This window comes from Lacerta agilis, chromosome 17, assembly GCF_009819535.1.
Source record: "Lacerta agilis isolate rLacAgi1 chromosome 17, rLacAgi1.pri, whole genome shotgun sequence".
Lineage (NCBI taxonomy): Eukaryota > Metazoa > Chordata > Lepidosauria > Squamata > Lacertidae > Lacerta > Lacerta agilis.
In genome coordinates, this window is record NC_046328.1 from 130850 (window position 1) to 153689 (window position 22840).

Consider the following 22840-nt stretch of genomic DNA (forward strand, 5'->3'; position numbering starts at 1 on the left):
CCACATGGTCTGAGGGACGGTGGACCGGCCCATGGCTGAAAAAGGTTGCTGACCCCTGGCCTAAACTAACTCACAGCTGTTCCTCGGAAATCTCCCACAAAGGAGAAGGTTCCTGGAAGCTCCTGCCAGTTCCCTAGTCTCTCCCTCCAGGCATGCTTTTTATGGGCAGGCCCAAGGTGGATGGAGCCTCCTCAGGCTGTTCACAGGTGTGCCCCACTCAGCAGCCAGCTGCCCTCTCCACACCCAATTCCAGGTGCAGCAGGTGTGGTGAGTTCCCCAGGGGGTCCCAATGATGGAAGAAGGATGCCTCTCCACTCACAATTCATTCTCCAGCCTTTGCCCTCTTCTCCTCCAACTGCTCCAGCTGTGGTCCAAAACATTTGGAGGGACCTGGTGGGCTTCAAGATTGGATATGACTGGCTCATTGATGCAGCAGAATCAATTTAATTTTAATTGGTCTTAATTAATTAGATGATGTTCTCCCCTGTCGTTCAACTTTAAATGTTGTGAAGCAGCTAATGACAAAAAAGGCATCAAAATACCAATGAATACAAAGATCAATAAGCAGCAATAAAACAAGACTATTAACCCCTTTTAAAACAGCAGCAGGAAAGGAGTGGAAGAAGGGGACAATAAAAGCAGAGGCAGAGCAATCAAGGAGAGAGGAGCATCAATAAAAACACACTCAGCAAAGCAGTAATACATTTATTACCATTATCATTTATTTCTGTCCCACCCTTGGGGTAGCTCCTCACAAGAGGGCCTCCCTGTGCAACGGCTAGGCAGCTATAATAAACGCACCAAGAGTTCCAATGATTAAAACAGCAATAAAAGGAAGTCCGTCTTCATGCAGCACAGAGTTAAACATGGGCACTCCCTCCCCCAGGACAATGGGATGGCTACCAACTTGGATGACTTTAAAAGAGTCTTGGACGAGTTCATGGAGGAAAAGGCTGCCAGTGGCTGCTTGTCAGGATGGCACTGCTGTGCCTCCATGGTCAGAAGCAGTGATGCTTCTGGATACCAGTTGCTGGAAAGCAGAGGAGGGGAGAGTGTTGCTTTTCTGCTCAAATCCTACTTGAGGGTTTCCCTTTGGGGCATCCGGTGAGGCACTGTGAGGGTGGACTGGATTGGCCCTTGACCTGATCCAGCAGGTTCTACTTACATTCTTAATATTACACAAAATATAAGCATTGTTGGCTCCTTTTGGAGGACTTTTAAGTATGTGTGTGAAAAGAGAGACATGTTTTGGCTAAAATGAGGGCAGGGGCTTGCAGATTTCATTAAAACCCCTCTCAAATAATGCAGACATTGCCATGAGATCACCTTAGGGCATCTAATGCTTCCTCTTCACCTGTGATGAAGAAGGCTATAGCTCCATGGAAGAGCACTGGCTTTGCATGCAGAAGGTAACAGGTTCCATCCCTGTCTCCATCTCCAGGAAGGACTGGGAATGTCCCCTGCAGGAAACCCTGGAGAGCTGCTTCTGCCAGTTGTTGCAGACAAAGCGGAGGCAAATGGACCAATTGCTGGACTCAGGAGAAGGCAGCTTCTGAGATCCCATTTCAAATCAGCCTTTTATTCAGAACCATGAGCACTGGGGTCTTTGCTTTTAGGGAAAGACTGTAGTTCAGAGTTTAGAGCACCTGCTTTGCATGCAAAGAGTCCCTGGTTCCTGTGATTCCATCTGTGGCAGCATCTCCAGGGAGGTCTGGGAAAAGACCCCTGCCTGATAGCCCAGGGAGCCACTGCAGACAGCACAGAAGCAGAGCTAAATGGACTGATGCTCTGACTCCGTGTAGGGCAGGTGCCTGCCTTCTAAAAATAAACCTGGGTGGACTTGCGGTTTGTTTTCCAGCCCAAAGCCCCCTTGAAGAACTGCTGATAGAATCATAGAATCATAGAGTTGGAAGAGACCCCAAGGGCCATCCAGTCCAACTCCCTGCCAAGCAGGAAACACCATCAAAGCATTCCTGACAGATGGCTGTCAAGCCTCCGCTTAAAGACCTCCAAAGAAGGAGACTCCACCACACTCCTTGGCAGCAAATTCCACTGTCCAACAGCTCTTACTGTCAGGAAGTTCTTCCTAATGTTTAGGTGGAATCTTCTTTCTTGTAGTTTGAATCCATTGCCCCGTGATAATCCCCAGGCTGAAGGAATGGGCAAGAATAGCTACATAAATTCATGGCACATTAAAAAGTAATGAAGCTTTCGTCATCCTGGAGGGCCGTGGTGAAGGCAAACAACCCATTTGCATCCAACCCATTTGTTTAGTTGGAGTTGGCAGTTATTTTAATTTGGGTATAATTGTAAACTGTTGGTTGTTGTTGTTGTTATTATTGGTTTCTATTGGTTTATTGGTTTGTTTGTTGCTCGTATAGGATATTTTGTATTTTAATGTTTGATGCTTTGTTGTGTTTTTATATACCGGTATGATGTAAGTCACCCAGAGTGGCTGGCGAAACCCAGCAAGATAGATGGGATATAAATTAAAAAGTTATTATTGTTATTATACCAGGTGCTGGGAACAAAGAGAAGAGTAAAGCCACTGGTTAAGTTCCCTGCTTATGGTTTTCCCAGCCACCTGGCCAGCCACTGTGGGAAGCAGAACGGCCTTTGGGTAGTTTTGTCCCAATGGACCCTCCATGGTCTGAGGCAGCTACCACTGAATTCCAGCTGCTGTTGGCAAGCAGTGGAAGAGGGCAATACCAGCTGCTTGTGGTTTTTCTGCAGGGATCTGCTTGGCAAGTGGGCAAGTGGCAATGGGGTTTTAAGGGACCCACATCCATTGGGTGATATGCTTCAGAGAGTATGTGACACTCCTGTGCAGGTCTCTCTTGTTTTCACTTCTCAACCCACCGCGCTCCCTGCCTTGCAGCTAGGTGAGGCCCAGAAGGCGTACGAAGGTGCCAGACAGACAGCGCAGCGGCTGAAAAGAAAGTGTAAGCAGCTGACGTGTGATTTGGGAGATACACGAGTGTTGATGGAAATCCAGCAAAGCCGGAACCATGAGCTGGAGAAGAAGCAGAAGAAGTAAGATTTGGGTGTTGGACTGGGGAGTTAGATCTTTTTAAGACTTTCTGAGATCTGCTATTTATTCAGTGCAACACAATTTGAACATACCTGAAGCGGGGACTGGGGAAGCCAAGGAAACACCCCATTTCCTATGGGCCCTCTTTCAAAGGAAATAGTGTGGCTTTATTTCACCAGGGTTCCCAACTAATGTCACGCAGTGGTAAATTAATCAATGCAGAGACTTCTTCATAAACAGAATAAAACTTTTCTGAAGAAAATAATGTTGTTCAGAAACAGCATAGTTAAAGAGCATACACAGAGTGCTCATAGCAGCTATCTGACTCTTCACAGAGGCACAGTCTTAGTTACTGACTTACTAGAGTCCTGGAGCCACTCTGTCTGCAACAACACAACACACACACTGGCTGAGACACAAACACTGAGGCCCATAGAGAGGCTGGCTACTTTTATATTATTAAGTAGTGGGTGGACATAGCAGACAACACAGAGATTTCTCCAAATATCTCTTTATAAGTAAGCTGGGACTAAACTGAACCACAAACAACTCAGCTGGCCTGCTTTCATAGGCAGTGTTGTAAGAATTTTAAGGCATTTTATTTATATATAATAATTGTTATTAATGTGCCAAAACAAATAAGGCCACATGTCTGAAAAACAGCACAGGAAGACAGGCCTCACTCCATTTTGACTCCTAACTGACCAAGTATTTCTTTGTCTCAGGAACAAAGGGGGGGTTGCCCCTCCAGCTACTCAGCAGCCCCCTGCCTGAGTGATAATCTCTGGCATCCTGATACCTGATTGCCAGACAAAAGGGTGTGATTAACTTGGCTGGGAAATAGGGAAATGTAAATATCTTTTGCTTCACTTGATGGGTGATGGTGGAGGGCAAGAGGAGGCAGGGGGCAGGATCCAGGATGCCCAGATCACTGCTAACAGACCCTCCCAATTTGTGATGTATGGAGGGGTGGTCTTGAGCTGGAGGGGCGCAATTTCAAAGTCTATACAGTGGTGCCCGCTAGACGAAAATAATTCGTCCCGCGAAAATTTTCGTCTAGCGGGGTTTTCGTCTTGCGGAGCGGCAATGGGAGCCGCGCTCCGCAAAACGAAAAAAAAAAAAAGACGAAATTTTTTCGTCTTGCGAGGCAGCCCCATAGACTTTTTCGTCTAGCGGGGCAGCCTCCCGCTAGACGAATGCTTTCATCTAGCGAGTTTTTCGTCTAGCGAAGCATTCGTCTAGCGGGGTACCACTGTATAGGAGCTTGCACTGGGCTGTCCTGGGTCTTCGCTATACCTGCCCTGTAGAACAAATTCCCTTTTCCCAGTTGCGTTGCTTTGCCTTCTGTAAGCCTCTTAAGGACTCCCAATTACTGCCAAAAACCTTGGATCTCCCAGGCTTAGAAAGGGAGTCCACGAACCCGAGGGAGAGCCTCAGCAGGGCTCCCCTCCTGTCAAGAGCACCTAAGAACAAATAGAGACGATACAGAATCTCCCAAAGCAAGGTGATAGCCCTTTATTAGAAAACTGCTGCAGCAGGGTGTTTTGCAAGCAGAAAGACCTCGAACAATGGCACGCACGCAGGTATCAGGATGCCAGAGATTATCACTCAGGCAGGGGGCTGCTGAGTAGCTGGAAGGGCAACCCCCCATTGTTCCTGAGACAAAGAAATACTTGGTCAGTTGGGAGTCAAAATGGAGTGAGGCCTGTCTTCCTGTGCTGTTTTTCAGACATGTGGCCTTATTTGTTTTGGCACATTAATAACAATTATTATATATAAATAAAATACCTTAAAATTCTTACAACAGCAGCCAGCTGGCAACATTGTAACAACAACAGCCCAGGGTTTCCCGCCTAAATTAACTGACGTGGACCTGAGTGAAAACTATATACATGTTGTAAGAATTTTAGGGAATTGTCCCAATAAAGGGTCCGATTCCAGGTGGAATCCTGAACCTCTGCAGGAAGTTATTTTGAAACCCCTGCCTGTGCAGAAATGACAGACACCAAACCAGAGTTCTAATGGAAAGCAAAGCGGCTAGTTAAGCCTGATCTTTATTAAAAGCTGTTGCAACAGGGTGCTCCCCACACATACAGGAGGGAGGAGGAGGGACCCAGAGCCATGCGTGCAAGCCCTTATATAGACATTTTAAATTGCCCGCCCTGGAGTCGAAGACCACCCCCAGAAACATCATACATGCAACAAAGAAGGGGTGTAGCCCAAGACCGCCCCCCAGATACATCATACCTACAGCAGAAAATCTGATGTGCGTTGTTTTGGCAAGTACCTGATTGCATTATTTGGGTTTTAACTACTCTTTTGTTATTATAACTACTTAATTCCTGAATCTAGGTCCCAGGCTCACATCCTGTTCATATCCCTTAAGATAGGATTTGTGAGGAAAGAGACAATGGGGAGATTTCCCACTTTGACCTTTCAGAGAAATGTTGAGGTCAATTCATTCAGGACACAATCTGTGGGGCTTCAGTCATGTGGTCCATATATACACTTATGAACATTTAATTTTTATATATGACCTTAAAATTCTTATAACAATTCCCCCATTTGGGGCTATATATTTTTTTCTAAAAAATTGTTGCCCTACAAAATAATAACCAGGTATGTTGTAAATGGATGTCTTCGTGTAAATCTGAAGAAGTTTACTTGTGGCATTCTAGCACTTTTGGAGAAACATTTTCTCAATGGTGGTCTATGCTTTACACTTATTAAGGTGAGGTAAAGGTACCCCTGACCATTAGGTCCAGTCGTGTCTGACTCTGGGGTTGCGGCGCTCATCTCGCATTACTGGCTGAGGGAACCAGTGTACAGCTTCCGGGTCATGTGGCCAGCATGACAAAGCCGCTTCTGGCGAACCACAGCAGCACACGGAAACCACCGTTTACCTTCCCACCGGAGCGGTACCTATTTATCTACTTGCACTTTGACGTGCTTTCGAACTGCCGACCTTATGATCAGCAATCCCTAGGCTCTGTGGTTTAACCCACAGAGTAGGAAGGTCTAATGACAAGAAAGTGCAGTTTGTTTGTTTTTGTCTTTTTGTGATCTCAGTGGTCCCTTGACCTTTCAGCATACCACAGCAATACCCCTCAACATGCATCCCAGGTATAAGGGCTTGCATTGATTGACCTAAAGCAGTACCCCATGTAGCTAGGTGGTGACACTCCCTGGAGAGAAATGCCCCATCCTGCCCATATTTGGGGTTTCTTGGCTTTGGTCCTGCGCTCGAAGGAGTTGAGCCTGCTCACTTGCTATTTAAAGGGACGAAAGCCAATGGCACCTTGGATACACTTGCAGAATTCAAACTAAGTCCAATTAGAATTATATAGCCCCATGGTTCTCAACTTTTCAAACCAACCTGTGGAAAACCATTCCAAAAAGGGCAGTTGTCCAAATTAATCATTTTAACTCTATAAGGGACCATTCCTACTAAATCAAAGCATATAACCCTCATGTATCTTCTGTTAATGGACCCTGAAGTTTTTTCTTGGTGAAGTGAATTTTAAAACAATTTTAAAAATGGGCAGAGAAGGTTGGCACACTGCAGAGTGCCAACTGGAACAAGGAAATGTAATAAATTGAGACTCTTTCATTGGGGTGTAAGCAATAATACACTACTATACATTAAAACATTAAACATTAAACATAAAAAAATAATTACACACAAAAATTGCCTCTCCCCCCTTTTGTGGAAATAACATATACCGTCAAACATAGTTCAATGTTGCTGCTTAATCTCACACAACATAAAACATAATAATTATATATAAGAAACATATCTTGAAGCAATTCTTGCTGCTTTTACATATCTTTTCAATCCTAGGCCACAGAGTCTTGAGGTCAAAAGGAGAATGTCATTGCAATTCAGCTTTCCCCCTTTGGTCAGCCCCACCCCTCAGTCTATATCAGGGTTCCCCAAACTAAGGCCCAGGGGCCGGATGCGGCCCAATCGCCTTCTAAATGCGGCCCACGGACGGTCCGGGAATCAGCGTGTTTTACATGAGTAGAATGTGTCCTTATTTAAAATGCATCTCTGGGTTATTTGTGGGGCATAGGATTTCGTTCATATTTTTTTTTCAAAATATAGTCTGGCCCCCGCATAAGGTCTGAGGGACTGTGGACCGGCCCCCCTGCTGGAAAGGTTTGCTAACCCCTGGTCTATATCCTTTGGAATGAGATAGCTGTGGCCACTCTGGTGTCTTTTCTTGTTGCTGCTGCAGGTAACAAATAGTGTTGCAGTCACAAGGAATTGGGCTGTGGGTTTTCCATCATTGGGTCTGCATTACATCTGTAGAAGGGATATCCTGTAAGGGGGCAGGGTTTTGGGGGCTTAAAGACACAGTTATCAAGGGAAGAAGTAAAAGCCAAAAAGGGGATAATCTCCTTGAGTTTTCTTGGGAAGCTGCAAACAAAAAAAATCTTGGCGAGTGTTAAGCGTTTTATTCATTTCAATATTATCACATTTCCATATAATTACCACTGTTATTATATGCTAAAATACAATATATATATATAAGAAAACAAAAGTAAAAAAGATTTACCAGTTAAAGAAAAAAAATCAGATAAAAATAAATGGACTTGACACCAAGACAGCGGATTTAAACATAAATAAATTAATATTAAATAATTCAAATATATTATCAAAACCACACAGATTATTATTGGATTGACTGGAACCTTAAGAAATTCTTTCCAGTAGCACCCATTTCACCATCACCTCCTTCACCTCCTAGTCCTTAAGGTTCCAGTTACAGGTGGGTAGCCGTGTTGGTCTGCCATAGTCGAAACAAAATAGGAAATTCTTTCCAGTAGCACCTTAGAGACCAACTGAGTTTGTTCTTGGTATGAGCTTTCGTGTGGGTATCTGAAGAAGTGTGCATGCACACGAAAGCTCATACCAAGAACAAACTCAGTGGTCTCTAAGGTGCTACTGGAAAGAATTTCCTATTTTGTTTCGACTATGGCAGACCAACACGGCTACCCACTGTAACTGGAACCTTAAGGACTAGGAGGTGAAGGAGGTGATGGTGAAATGGGCACATGATTGTGGCTATCCAATCAAGATGAAAATGGGGGAAATGATTGAAAAAACTTAAAATTCACCACGTGCTATCTGATTTTGAGATGGTGACAGCCAAAATAAGTAAATATCAGCAGTAGGTGTAGGAGATGCAGACAAAATGAGAGAACCTTATTCCACATATGGTGGACATGTCCCCAAAGGGAAAATAAAATAAAATAAAATAAAATAAAAGCTACTATTTTAAAGAAAACCAAAGCTTTCCTATTTGACATTAACGATAAGCATCCCAAATGAAAATAAAAGAGTGTTTCTTTACACGACAACAGCGGCTAGGATGTTAATAGCAAAATACTGGAAAATGAGTTAATATCACAAAAGATGAGTGGCAATTAAAGTTGTGTTAGTACCTTGAACTAGCCACAAATGACAGAACTAATAAAAATACTCAGGCAACAAGGTAAAGAAAAAAGAATAGGTTTGCTTAAAACTACCTGACAAATACGGTTCTAAAACAATAGTTGGTTGTGCTTTGATTAATTTCAGACATAATGCAAAAAAAACCAAACCTGATTAAATAAATGAAAACTGATTGTTTGTTATTTAAGAGAAGTGTTCAAGCCACAAGAAATAGAGGGATGTCAACTAATATAGCAGGGATTCAAACTAGTTTAAATATTTAAATTGCTGTTTCTTTCCCCTCCCTTAAAAAAAAAAAAAACTACTCAAGAGGCAAAATCAGAGTGGGGGTACTCTGATATTTACCTCTGGAAAGAATTCTGCATGTTAGATTTGGAACTTGGCAACCTCTTAACTTTTGATGGTCCAGTACTTAATCCCCCCCCCCCCAGCAAAGGACACAAAGGGTGTTTTCACTCAATGGTTCCAGTTTACCTAAAGAATTTGAATAAATTTCTCCCTGCAGGGCATAGCTTTGTCAGCTCTTGGTTCAAACTTCACTCCCCCTCCTCCTCTCTCTTTTTCCCCAAGCTAACATAGCCTCTGTGCAGTACAGAGTTCATGATTGAGCAATCTATTGTATCATTTAAAGTGTTGTACCTCTTGGCTAAATTACCATGAATAAAGCCCATGATTGGTTTTCCCCCAACAGGGACTTAAGGAAGGGGAAGAGAAAGATTAGTCAGTTTAAATCAATTTTCCTAGTTTGATGTCCTCAGACATTTCTGATACATATTATTTCCTGTTTCTGCTGCTTAGGAAGTAGGCTTATAAATCTTAAACTTTAAATATATCAAATTAAACATCCAGGCAACCCAACCCTTCCACCAAAAAGCTGCAATAAAAGTTTGGTCAAATTAAATTCCTAATGAAGTCTCAGCGCTAATGAATCATGTTTACTGCACCAAATAAATTGGGAGCTATATCGCCTCCTTTATCTACAGGATTCTATTTCAAAAATGTTTCAAAAATTTCTATTCAAAAATGTACAGATTTCTATTCAAAAATGTTTCAAAAATTTGGGTTATTATTATTTTGTGTGCTCCCCCTCTGGTCATTAGCGGAACAATCACCCACTCTCTTATGTATGAGGTAAAATGGCCAGAGAGTCAGAATTCATACATTTCAAATATATTCTTAGTAATTTCAAGCCATGAGCAGACTAAATTCCCTGCCCCACTTATGTATGTGAGAATGGGCAAAACCCATCCATCCTAATTATGATTTGTATGTGGTTAAACTGTTGTTGAACTAGCATTAAAATAAATAAAATGGGGAAAGCCCATTAGATACTATGCATGATATCCTTCTCTGCCAAAGACAAATGCTTGACTGAATTCAGCCCATTATACTACACCACCAAAATTTAAAATTCACTTTTTCATTCCTTACAGACACATTCTCTCTCTACCTACCTACCTAGCATCTTTGCATGACATACAACATACAATGCATCATATAACTCCCCTCTTCAGCACGTGTGTACTAAGGAATCAAACAAGACAGAGGGAAATAAAAGTACCCAACTTATACAGAACCCTTTAGCAGATCTTAAGATAGTTTGAGTGAGAGTTTACTTCCTTAGACTAAAGAGTGCAAGTCCCTAGAGAAATGATCTTTAAGGGAAGATACAAGTGAACAGTTTTCCTAAGACTAGATAGGGAAAGAGTTGATATAACCACCCACAAATATAAACAGCCATAGATTGAAGCCTAGTGAACCAATGTATAGGAGTAATTTAAGAATTAAAATAACCACACATAGTAAGGGAAAAAGGGATGAGTGCCTTTAGCAAACATTGCCCGCCCCCCTTGCAGTTTCCTTGGTAAAGGAAGCTTAGTCAGGAGTAGATTTACCTGTTCAAACACAGAAGTAAGATGATGGGAAGAAAAGCTCAGACAGAAAAAGGAAAAAAAAAAAACATTTTAAAAAATTCAAAAAGGGAAATCTGTGTCTGGGTTAATCTTAGGACACAGCCATGGAAATTCTACCTTACAAACAATCTTAAGATTCCTCAAAAGACCTTTTACTTTAAGGAGACCTACTTAAGGCTAATGAAAGCCAGACACCGCATTTATCTTGTAAAAGCATCTTGTGCTTAACTTAGGCTTTTGCAGCAGGAAAAATTAAGTACAGAGCACATGGCCCAAGAGAAGAGTCTCCTTTTCAAAGTTTTGAGCAAACATTTTCAAAGTTTCAACTCTTTGTTTCCCTCATCCTGTACCAATTGCAATTTTATAAGTCTGTTATACTACTTTAAAAGTACAAATTGGAGGGGGCTGTCAGAGTTTTGGCAAGAAGTAAGCCACAGGTTGGCTTCCTTTCCGTCGGAAGTCTGAGTAAGGATTCCTTAGACTGGGGTATACCCATTTCTTATGGTTCAGGCCCTTCTATACTGCAGTTGGGGTGCAGACCTCACTTCTCCTGGACATGTTAACCCTTGGATCTAAGATCCCACAGTTGACGCTGTGACCTGCCTACCATTTGTCTGCACTTAACTGCTAGGCAGCACAGCCGTTGGCCCTTCCTGGCTACTGAGCTGTCTGGTGCGGCTAAATACCTATGGAACCCTCCCATTGGTCATCAATTGCCGAGGGTCCCATTGCAACTTTTCCTGCCTACTACACTATAAGGAAAAGATCACCTGCCCTCGAATGCTTGCATATGCAATGCCAAGGAGGTAGATCTTGGATAGATTTTGTGAAAGGAACAGACAACCTTGCGTTCTGACACGAGCCAGTCACGTCCTTTCAGGTCATAGCTCGGCAGTTGCAGCTTTGTCTGAAACAAGAAAGTGAAAAGGAAACAGAGCTGGGTCACTGGCTACCCAGATTGGTAAGAAAAAGAGATAGTCAGCTCAGACTCTAATGTCAGGGTGACAGGAGCGAGCAGGGTCGGTTCCTTCTGGGCGCTGCGTTAGATGTAAGGACAAGGCCCATCACTGTGCCTTGGCAGCCTTGCTGCAACCAAAGTCCAAGAGGAGAGCAGAAAGGATAGGGCAGAGAAGGTAGATTTTTAGTTGCTGTGGCTACTTAGCCCACCTCGTGTTCTAAAATTCCTTCATACTCACTTTGCGAGCGCTCTGTCATCCCGGGATCCCGATTGAAGAAAACCTGCTCTAATGCAAAACTTCCCCTTTTCTGCCGGCAAGATCAGCGTTGCTTCCTCTGATCAGTCCCGCCACGGCTCCTGATTACAGCAAGGAACTTTGGTCTGCTGAAGACTGGGTGCCCTCCCTGCATACTGGTTGGGAGCGCGCTGGGCTTCCTCACCCCCAGCAACCCCAAATTCCCAGTGAAACCGGTTGTCCCTCCGTAATCGCCAAAATTGTTGTAAGAATTTTAGGGAATTATCCCAGTAAAGGCTCCAATTCTGGGTGGAATCCTGAACCTTGGCAGGAAGTTATTTTGAAACCCCTGCCTGCGCAGAAATGACAGGACACCAAACCAGAGTTCTAACGGAAAGCAAGGCGGCTTGTTAAGCCTGATCTTTATTAAAAGCTGTTGCAACAGGGTGCTCCCCACACATACAGGAGGGAGGAGGAGGGACCCAGAGCCATGCGTGCAAGCCCTTATATAGACATTTTAAATTGCCCATCCTGGAGTCCAAGACCACCCCCAGAAACATCATACATACATCACAGAAGGGGTGTAGCCCCAAGACCGCCCCCCAGATACATCATACCTACAGCAGAAATCTGAGTGCGTTGTTTTGGCAAGTACCTGATTGCATTATTTGGGTTTTAACTACTCTTGTTATTATAACTACTTAATTCCTGAATCTAGGTCACAGGCTCACACCCTGTTTATATCTTGAATGTGCCCTTAAGAGAGGATTTGTGAGGACAGGATTTGTGAGGAAAGAGACAATGGGGAGATTTCCTGCTTTAACCTTTCAGAGAAATGTGAGGACCAATCTGTGGGGCTTCAGACATGTGGTCCGTATAACAGTTATGAACATTTAATTTTTATATATGACCTTAAAATGCTTATAACACACACAATACCCCGGTGGCCAGGGTGAGAACTTCAATACATAACACCCCTCCCCACTGAGCTAAGGCATTAGTTACAATCATAGTGGTTCCATTACCTACAGCAATACTCTTATTGGTTTCAGTAAGGCACATAAGCATATCAGTTTCAATTTTACAAGTACGCAAGCATAACTGTTTCGCTATCTACAATATTTGTCCGTAAGACTCACCATCACATACTTACATGAGTTCTATTTACAATGCGGCATTACGTGTGCAATTTGTTGGTAACATAGTCTTTTAAATAAGCTGGTTGCTTGGGAACCCTACCTGACAGCCGAGGGTCAGTATCAGAGTTCCGGTTGGCTGCCCAAGTCCTGCTGCGACTGCAGTGTGACCAACGGGGGTGTTGAAGGAACTGCCGTGAGCGGACTCGGCAGAAGGTCAGGCAAGGCAGTTGTCTGAGTCTCAAGGGAGTCAGGCAGAACAACTGCAGCAGCTTGGCTCAGCTTCATGTCCGCAGTTTGTGAGGGAGATGTAGGTGGAGCCTCGCCTTCCGTTAGTGTCTGCTCCAGAGCTGATGGCTGCAGTTGGGGACACAGCAGTATTGTCCAAATTCCCAACTCTGCGCCTTAGCTGGTCTATGTGCCGGCGCCACAAGCGTCTGTTTTCGAGTGCCACCTGGTACGAGCGGGGCCCAGTGACTCCCACTACCGTGGCCGGCACCCAAAGAATGTCCCCCACAAAGTTCCGGGCAAAAACCCAATCCCCCAAAATAAAGGACTACGGCGCATTAGCACAGCCCTGGGGCTCAGCCACACCAAAGTCCGGGTGCAGCTGATCAAGCGGAGACCTGAGGCAGCGGCCCATAAGCAGTAAAGCCAGACTCCACCCTGTGGCTACATGAGGTGTGATGTGCTGCACGAGCAAGTATTTAGTGACCCGCTCATGCCAGTTCCCCTGGTCCAGGCGCGCCAGTGCCTCTTTTTCCGAGCGCACCATTCTTTCCACCTGCCCGTTGCTGGCCAGGTGAAATGGTGCCATTAGGGCATGGCGGGTGCCCAGCCCCAAGAGGTACCGCTCAAAGTGCCTGATGTGAGCTGAGGTCCATTGTCAGAGACGAGGACATCAGACACCCATGAGTTGCAAACAGGCCCCGCAGCACCTGGATGACAGCCTCGGTAGTGGTGGAAGGCATCAGGGCCACCTCCAGCCATTTGGAATAGACGTCCACCACTACCATAAAGGTCCGGCCGTGAAAGGGACCAGCAAGATTGATGTGCAACCTTGACCAGGGTGCCTTGGGCGTCTCCCAGGTGTTGCCCTTAGCTGCTGGTAGTGCAGGTCTCGACTCTTAGCACGCTTGACAGGAGGCAACCCAAGAGGTGATCGCATTGTCCATGTTGGCCACCAAGCCAACACCTTCATTTTGACAATCCCTGGGTGACCGATGTGCAGAGCCTCGAGGATGCATTGGCGGAGTCTTTGGGGAACCACGACTGTCTCCCCACAGTAGGCAGCCGCGATGAGCTGAGAGCTCGCCTTGTCTGGTTGCAAGCAGCTGGAACTCTGGCGCGAAGGGCCCTTCTGCCCCCCCTCCACACCCAGTTGAGCACACGGCTGATGGTGCGGTCCTGGGCAGATTTGGAGGCCACATTGGTGGTTGATACTGGTGCTGTTGGGAGGTCCTCAATCAGGAGGAGTGATGAAGCAGGGGCCGGGTTTTCCACAAGTGCTGGAAGAGGGCAATGACTGAGGGCATCGGCGTGGCCCAGCAATTTTCCAGAGCGATGGATGAGCTTGAGCTGCAGGCTCCCAGAAAGACAGTCCATCCCAGCATGTGTGGCAAGAGGACCAGCGAAGTTGCCTAGAAGCAGCTTGCGGTCAGTGATGAGGTCAAAGGTTCTCCCGTAGAGGTATTCGTGGAACCTCTTCACTCTAGCCACAAGTGCCAGTGCCTCTGTTTCAAGCTGGTTGTAATTCCGTTCAGCCAGAGACAGCATCCGGGAGAAGTAGGCGAGCGGTGCTTCCCTTCCATCTGGAAACCAGTGACTGAGGACGGTGTTGATGCCAAAGGGCGAGGCGTCGCAGGCGAGGACCAGTGGACTGGCTTCACTGTACTGTACCAGCACACTGTCCGATGAGAGGAGGGCTTTGACTGCGTTGAAGGCCATTGTTTCCCAATGACCCCAGGACCACGGTGACTTCGTGCTGAGGAGGCAGTGGAGATGCTCGGCCAGCGTTGCTTTGTGGGGCAGAAACATGTTGTAGAAGTTCAACAGCCCCAGGAATGCCTGCAACTCCATCTTGCTCCTTGGGATCGGGGCCTGCTGGATGGCCCGGATCTTGGATGCAGTTGGGTGAAGACTGGAGGCGTTGATAAGGTAGCCCAGGAACTCTGCCTGCGGATTGGTGATCTGGCACTTTTCTTTCTTTACCTTGAGCCTGGCCTCCTGGAACCTGGTCAGCACGGTGCAGAGGCGTTCAAACAGCTGCTGATTTGAGTCTGTGGACACCAACATGTCATCAAAATACGGCACCACGCCCAGAAGCCCCTGCAGGAGACGCTCCATGAGGCTTTGAAAGATGGCAGGAGCCACGCTCACCCCGAACTGCAGCCGGCGGCATCGGAACGCCCCTCGGTGGGTTGTGATCGTCTGAGCTTCAGCAGTGGCGTCGTCAACGGGCAGTTGTTGATAGGCTTGGGCAAGGTCCAGTTTAGCAAAGAATGCAGCAGGTGGTGAACGACGGGAACCGGATAAGCGTGCTGCTGAAGTGCCTTGTTGATTGTGCACTTGTAGTCTGAGCATATTCTCACCGACCCGTCCAGCTTGACAGGCGTGACAATGGGGGTTTCCCACTTGGTGTGGTCAAACGGCTCCAAAATGCCTTGCTCGATCAGCTTGTCAAGTTGTTCGTCCACCTTAGCCTTGAGAGCAAACGGGACCCGGCGTGGCTTTACCTTGATGGGGGCAACTTGCAGATCAGAGCCGTCTCATCCATAGGGGCTGGTGGCGCGGTGCGCCAGGGCGCTGGGCCCCCCAGGGGCGCCCCCGCGAGCCCGTCGGCATACCGGGCGCCCCCTCCCCAACCCGCCCCCGCCCCCGCAGGTGGGCGGGCGGGCGGGCGCTCGCGCGCCGGCGGGCGGATTGCAAGCCAGCTGCCCTCGCCTCCCCAAGCCCGAGCTGGAGCGCTGGAAAGGCGCGCAAAGCCCAGCGCCGCTCCAGCGCCACGCCCCCATCCCCCGCTCGCCCACCCCCCTCCTGAGGGGCGGCCAGAGCGGGAGGGAGGCGAGCGGAGAGGCCGATCCCTCTTCCCTCTAAGACACAGCTCTTCCCCCTGCACATAGCTGCAGTGTGCAGCTTTCCTGCCTCTGCCTCAGGGTCTTACTGCCCACCCACTTCTTGTGTTTTCGGTTGCTGTGTTTGCTCAGATCGCGGCTAGGAATGAATTAGCAGCCGTGTCCTTTCCCCTTCCGTTGCTCAGCGTTTGCCGCGGCAGCAACTGACAGCTGCCTCCTCCTCCTCTTCGTGCTGAGAGAGAGAGCGTGCTGGCTTGGGGGGCGGGCGATAACTTTTGCTTTCCTTTCCTCCCTCCCCTTAAACCCCGCTCCTGCATCGTCTGACCTTCCAGACTCATCCTGGGGAGTCTGGCAAAAAGTTCTAGCCGATCCCTCAGCCCGTGGGCTCCTTACTGCTTCTCCTTTGGAGCCATCTGGGTAGCAGGAGTATATGGTGGGGAGGGTGCTGGGCGGATCTTTACACCCCACACCTCATATGCTAAAGATGGTCCTGGCTGGGTTGACAACTCTGGAAAAGGGGGGGGGGCGCCGGAGGAATCTTTGAACCAGGGCGCTAGATAAGCTTAAGACGGCCCTGTTGCAGATCCAGGCTAAAGGAGATGGGTGTGCCTGTATATTGGCCCAAAGTGCCGCCAAAAACCTTGGCAAAGTCTTTGATTAGGCCCTCAACCTCTGCATCAGAGATGCAGTTTATGCCGGTAACTTCCAGGCCGAGGGCATCAAACCAGTTTAGCCCTAGGATGCTAGGCTGCAGGCCTTCAACCACCACCAGTTGGAGCAGGCCCGAAAAATTCCTGAAAGTGACCCGGAACCAGCCGACACCTAACACAGGTATGTTGTTTTCTCTGGTAGTCTCTCAGTTGTATGCAGTGTGGGTTGAGTTGCCTCTCGGACAGCTTGGGCGCGAGTCTTTGATGGTGCTCCAGGACACAACAGGCATGGCAGACCCGGTCTTGATCTCCATGTCACTCGGAGCTTCTTCGATGAGCACTGTGACATGTAGCTTGCGTTGTGTAGGCAAATTGGTTTGGCCAGTCGTGGTTCTGGACGAGCAGTCGCAGTTGGTGAGGGCGAAACAGCTCCTGTTGGTGGACTGGGGTGAAGACTTGGACTTGCAAGACGGTGAAGGGGGCTTGTCGGATGGAGCTGTTCGGCAGACCTTAGTGATGTGAGCATCGCCGACAGATGGTGTCTCTGAATCAACACTTGACACGAGAATGGTTGCCTCCACAACTAGCACATTCTTATTGGTCCTTGACCTCTGTTTGAACTTCCCGCACTCCCGCTTTGTCTGGTGCACATTATCGTCTTTGCTGGAGGACGCCTTGTCACTCCTGGCCTCCTCGTGGTGCATTGGGATTGGCTTCTTAGTAGGATGCGGGGTTCTGGCCTTGCGGATCTCGTGTGCGGAGAGTTCAGCAGCTTCTGAGGCTGCAGCCTCCTCAATGGCATTCTGCAGCGTGAGGTCTGGTTTGGCGAGGAGATGCTGTTGCAGACAGTTGTCACGGACCCCGCAGATGATTCGATCCATCAGGGCATCATCTAAGTCTCGGAACTCGCAGTCTAGTGTCCCTATCAAGGGAAGTCCTGGTCCTGCTCTTTTCTGCCTTGGTTAGACCTGGAATACTGTGTCTGGACGCCACAATTTAAAAGGTCCCTTCCCTTTACAACTCTATTATGCTGGCATTTAGAGCAGGATCAGGGTGCCTCTGAGAACATGCTCAGCACAGCATGCTTTTCAAGAAGGAACTGGTGATAATAACATATTAAAAGTATTTTGCAGTCAAGGCCATCTCATCAGATTTAACTTAAACAGATTTAGCTTGACAATTAGTTGATTTTTACATGACTTCTCTAGTGGAGGTTTGTTTTCATTGGCTTCTCCTACACCTGGAAGTTTGATTGTTCAGCTGCATTATTTCATTGCTTGTTCACATGGCCAGGCAGGAGGTGACTTCTTTCTCAACACAACATTCTGTCCAGTGATAAACACCCACACCCATCCACACACCCTGAAAGTACAACTGTGCTGGGAAGTAGCCAGAAATGAATCTCACTTGTTTCCACCCAGGTATCTGAAGAAGTGTGCATGCACATGAAAGCTCATACCAATAACAAACTTAGTTGGTCTCTAAGGTGCTACTAGAAGGAATTTTTTTATTTTGTTTCTTTCCACCCAAAAAACTGAGCACCAAAAGTGGGTTGAAATTCGCTCCCCTGCACCCCACAGTTCTTCCAGGTGCAATGCTTCACAAGGCTGTCTTCTCAGTGCAGCTGCGCTGCCCTTTTCCCAGCATGACCATGACTTCAGTAATGCAGTTTTAAGTCTTTATAGCACACGCTTCATTGAAGATGCTGAAACTTCCAATCTATCTCTGAGTCTGTGGAAGTTTGGCACTGAATTCTAAATGGCAAAGCCATTATTATGAATGGGGGAGCCTTGAATTGCTAATCTAATCAAACAATTCAAATCTCATCCCATTTATTGGAAGATGCTCAACTTTTGTAGAAGAGCTCAGATATTGGATGCTTTAAGTTCTTTATCAGAGCATCCTTTTAAAAAGAAAAAGAAAAAAAGGGGGGTTATGGGACTCTCAGTGTTGGCATCCATCCAGAAACCAATGCTGCCTAGGGTCTCAGGCAGAGATGGTTGCAGCACTGCAAACAGATCCTTTAACTCAAGGGTTGACGGTTTACCACTGCACCTTTGATCCCCGCTCCCCACATCAAAGCCTACCTGCTTCATCTCTCCTCTGCTTGCACCCTGAGATGTTGCTAGGGTGCTGGGGCCATGCATCAGGGGCCTCAGATCTCTTCCTGAGCACCCAATGCATTACTGGGTACGTAATGAATTTGGATTGTTGTACAGTTTTGCAGAAATAAATGCATTTAAGATGACTTATCTAGAGGTTAAAAGGGACGCGGGTGGCACTGTGGTCTAAACCACTGAGCCTAGGGGTTGCTGATCGGAAGGCTGGCAGTTCGAATCCCTGCGACGGAGTGAGCTCCCATTGCTCGGTCGCAGCTGCTGCCAACCTAGCAGTTTGAAAGCACGTCAACGTGCAAGTAGATAGATAGGTACTGCTCTGGCAGGAAGGTAAACGGCGTTTCCATGCGCTGCTCTGGTTTCACCAGAAGTGGCTTAGTCATGCTGGCCACATGACCCGAAAAACTGTCTCCAGGGCCGCGCGTCCATTTAGGCGAACTAGGCAGTTGTCTAGAGCACCAAAATGGAGGTGCACTGGCAGGGCCGTCCTTCTCATTGGGCTAACTGGTGCCCCCACCCGCTCAGCCAGCCCAGCTGCCTGACACCATGCGCTCCTCGGTGCGGAGATTGCTGCGCCTCCGACAAAGCCGTCTTGAAGTCGGGAGGGGCGCTGGGGAGGTAGCTGGGATAGTGCTGCTGCCTGCCGGGTTCTCCATGGGGCAAAAGCCTGCTGGGTTCTCCATGGGGCAAAAGCTAGTGATTGCTCTGCTCCCAGGGAAGGCGGCGCCTCAGGCATGGAGAGGGAGGGAGGCTCACCCCCGCCAACAAAACAAACTTCACACGCTGCGCCGGAGGTGGGGAAGAGCCCGCTCCGCTGCCTTCCCTGAAAGCCCCTGTTTGCCTTTTTAATTGTTATCGCCATTCATTGTGGTTTACCTTATTTGTCTCAAGCCTTGCGCGCCAATGAGGCGCAGAAGCCCTGCGTGCGAGCAGGCAGACCCAGCCCACCTCTCCCCTGCCCTCCATCCTGCCCAACTCTCTCCTGATTTCTCCTTTTTTCACTTTCCCCTCTTCACCTCTCCTCCTCTTTACAGTTTACCTGTTTTCCTCACCCCCCTTTTCCCTCCCTCCCCCCCCCCCGGCCACATCTTTTTCCAGCCTTCCTTTTTCTCTTCCCCACTTTCTCCACCACCAAATTCTATTTTCCTCTCCTCTCTTTTCCACATCCTTCCTTCCTTCCTTCCCTCTCTTTTTCTTTCTTCTTTCTTTCTTTCTTCTTCTTTTTCTTTCTTTCTTTCTTCTTTTCTTTCTTTCTTTTTCTTTCTTCTTTTCTTTCTTCTTCTTCTTTCTTTTCTCCTTCCTTCCTTCCTTCTTCTTCCTCTCCTCTCTCTTCTTCTTTCTCTCTCCTCTCTTCCTTCCTTCCTTCCTTCCTTTCCTTCCTTCCTTCCTTCCTTCCTCCTCTCTCTTTCTTTTTCTTCCTTTATTCCCCTCCTTCTTTCCTACTCTTCTTTCTCTCCCCTCTTTCCTCCCTCTCCCTCTCCCTCTTTCCTTCCTCCCTTCCTCCTCTCCCCTCCCTCCCTCTTTTCCTCAGAAACATAGGGTGCTGCTTTACTGAAAGCAGACCATCTATCTTAGTGCTCCCTAAACTGACTGGCAGCAATGGCTTTTCAGAGTTTCAGGCCGAGGTCTCTGTCCCGCCACCCCTACCTGGGCCCTGGAACTGGAACTGTTAACAAATTTGCAAAGGAAAAGGCACGTGAAATAAGATTTTGATTTGCTTGAAATTGAAACATTAAAGAGGCTTAAATTTCAGCATCACATTTAACATTTTTCAAAGTGATTTCTGTGCTAAAACTGTTTCTGTTTGAGAAAATAAATCATTCTTCCTATAATACATCTGTGTCTGAAATATGATTGGCGGGGGGGGGGGGCTGGGGGCGCCAGAAGGTGATCTCGCCTTGGGCGCAAAAAACCCTAGCACCGGCCCTGGTCGGCTCCCTCGGCCAGTAAAACGCAACCCCAGAGTTGTTCATGACTGAACTTAACAGTCAGGGGTCCTTTACCTTTTTTATCTAGAGGTTATATGAGGGTGGGTAATGAAAAACGAATCAAATTGATTTGGAACAGGATCTGCTAGGAAATTCATGGGGGGGGACAAATTGAAGAGAAGCTTTTGGGGGGGGGTGATCTAAGGTGATTATATTTGGGGAAATTTGGACTGGAAATTAGTTGAGTTTCCTTCTGCGACATGTACACTCTAAATCTGCATCTATACCTATTAAGTTAGCAGCACAGACACGTTTTATGCAAAGGTCAGTCAATGCCCCAAATCTGAGTCCCCAGCAAAGCTTCTGCTTTGGCCTGCTGTAGTTGCCACCCAAATCCTGCAGTTGGTTAGGCAAAGCCAAAAGCGTTACTACATAAGGTGCTGTGGAAAGGTTTATGGTGTGGTCTAGGAGACCCAATGTGGTCTAGTGGTTAGAGTGTTAAACAAGGACCTGGGAGACCCAAGTTCAAATCCCATCTCGGCCATGAAGCTCACTGGGTGACCTTGGGCCTGTATCTGCCTCTCTCAGCCTAACCTACCTCACTGGGTTGCTGTGAGGATAAAATGGGGGGTGAGGAGGACTATGTAGACCACTTTGAACTCCTTGGAGAAAAGGTGGGATATAAATGCTGCTGCTGCTGCTGCTGCTGCTCTGCTGCTGCTGCTGCTAATAATAATATAATAATAATAATAATAATAATATTCAGAAAGGTGGTGTGTGTGTGTATTTGTGTTTCCTAATCCCACCCAATATATTTCATATTTCTTTTAAAATATATGAAACAAAATTGCAATAGAGCTGTGCTTGCAAGCTGGTCCTGGCTCCAGCAACTGTCCTTAAGGACCCTGAGGCCACGGTTGTCCCCTCCAAGTCAAGATTCATGTGTGGCCATCTGCAGCTCTGGCCAAGACCCGGCAGCTCCCAGCCTGCATCTTTGCCCTGCCGTGTGACTTCCTGCTGGGAGTGATGGAGGGCCAACTCATGGGAACTTTTGCCTCTGTCAGATTTGACCTACAGCTGGCGCAGGCCTTGGGAGAATCTGCCTTTGAGAAGAGCCTTCGGGAGAAAGTGTTGCAAGAGAGCACCAGCCTTCAGTTTGAGCTGGGGAAGTTGCAGCGGAGCTTAGAGGTAAGGCAGTGCAGGGCAGAAGGAAGAGGAGCAAAGGGTTCTGTGGTGGGACTAGATGACCCTTGAGGTCCCCTCCAACTCTACAATCCTATGGTTTTGTGAAATGAGCCACAGCAAAATGCATCCAGATATGCCACTGCTGGGGTACCTACACAGGTCAGACAGCTGCACAAATCTGTCAGAATCTAAAAGTCTGAATTCGAAAGCCGACCTTCCCAAGTTTTATTAAATGATTTAATTTCATGAAGATTATATACTTGGTTGTAAGAAAAAACCTCCAGGCAGTTTGCAAAACAAAAACATTAATATTATCAATAAGGACAGTTCAAAAACAGCTACATAAAACTTTTGAAGAAAAAATTAAAAAATGCCTTCTGAATTCAGGATCTCAAAATTTTTATTTTGAAATGTTTGTTTTTGAGATGCACTTTAAAAAGAAAGCACAACTTGTCTGGCTTCTGATTTTGAATCCTGTCAGCACCAAGAAATGGTACCTGTATTGTTTTCTAAGACCTTTTTCAAGGTATCTGAAATCGTTTAACTCTCCTGCATTATGGATGCTGCATTTTAATGTTTTATTGATATTGTTGCCCAGAGAATGTTGTTGCCTGATGGCACATGAACCGGTATATAGATGGCAAATAAATAAATGATCCAGTTGACTAAACTGTGGATGTGTCAATTTTTTCCCTTGTCTTCTATGTCCCCCCACCTTCACACCGACCCCACCCCGCCGCCACCCCCAGCAAAAAGAATTGGACAATGCCAGCCTCAACCAGCGGCTTGTGCTGTTGAGCAGCCAGGTGCAGGAGCTCAGCACCCCCAAGGACCAGGATGCCAACTCGGTGGCTGCCCTCCAGAAGAAACTTTGGGACCTGGAGTCAAGAGCCTCTGAGCAGCAGAAGGAGCTGAGCTCCCAAGCAAGCACCATTGAACAGCTGGAACAGGTAAGGTGGCCTCCTGAGGATGGGTGCTGAGTGATGTGGCTTTCATCAGCCTTGCCCTCCCTCTGTTCCAAGAGCACCAGCTAGGAAGTACTGAGCTAGGCACAAGAGCTTGGGAAGAAGAGGACCATGGAAACCTCTCTTCTCCACAGCCCTCAGTTTTTTGCCGCGCCCCCCCCCCCCCCGCTATGTAGAGTCAACAAGACTG

General features: G+C 47.1%; 1 protein-coding gene across 1 annotated transcript in view; it reads left to right on the forward strand.

Moving 5' to 3' along the window:
* The window catches only part of MYO18B (myosin XVIIIB), a 235905-nt gene that overhangs the window by 126575 nt on the left and 86490 nt on the right, over nucleotides 1-22840 (forward strand). Inside the window, exons 28-30 of the mRNA XM_033174542.1 lie at nucleotides 2879-3033; nucleotides 21565-21688; nucleotides 22435-22658. Of these exons, the coding sequence (XP_033030433.1) occupies nucleotides 2879-3033; nucleotides 21565-21688; nucleotides 22435-22658 (503 nt within the window). The remainder of the gene's footprint in view (nucleotides 1-2878; nucleotides 3034-21564; nucleotides 21689-22434; nucleotides 22659-22840) is intronic.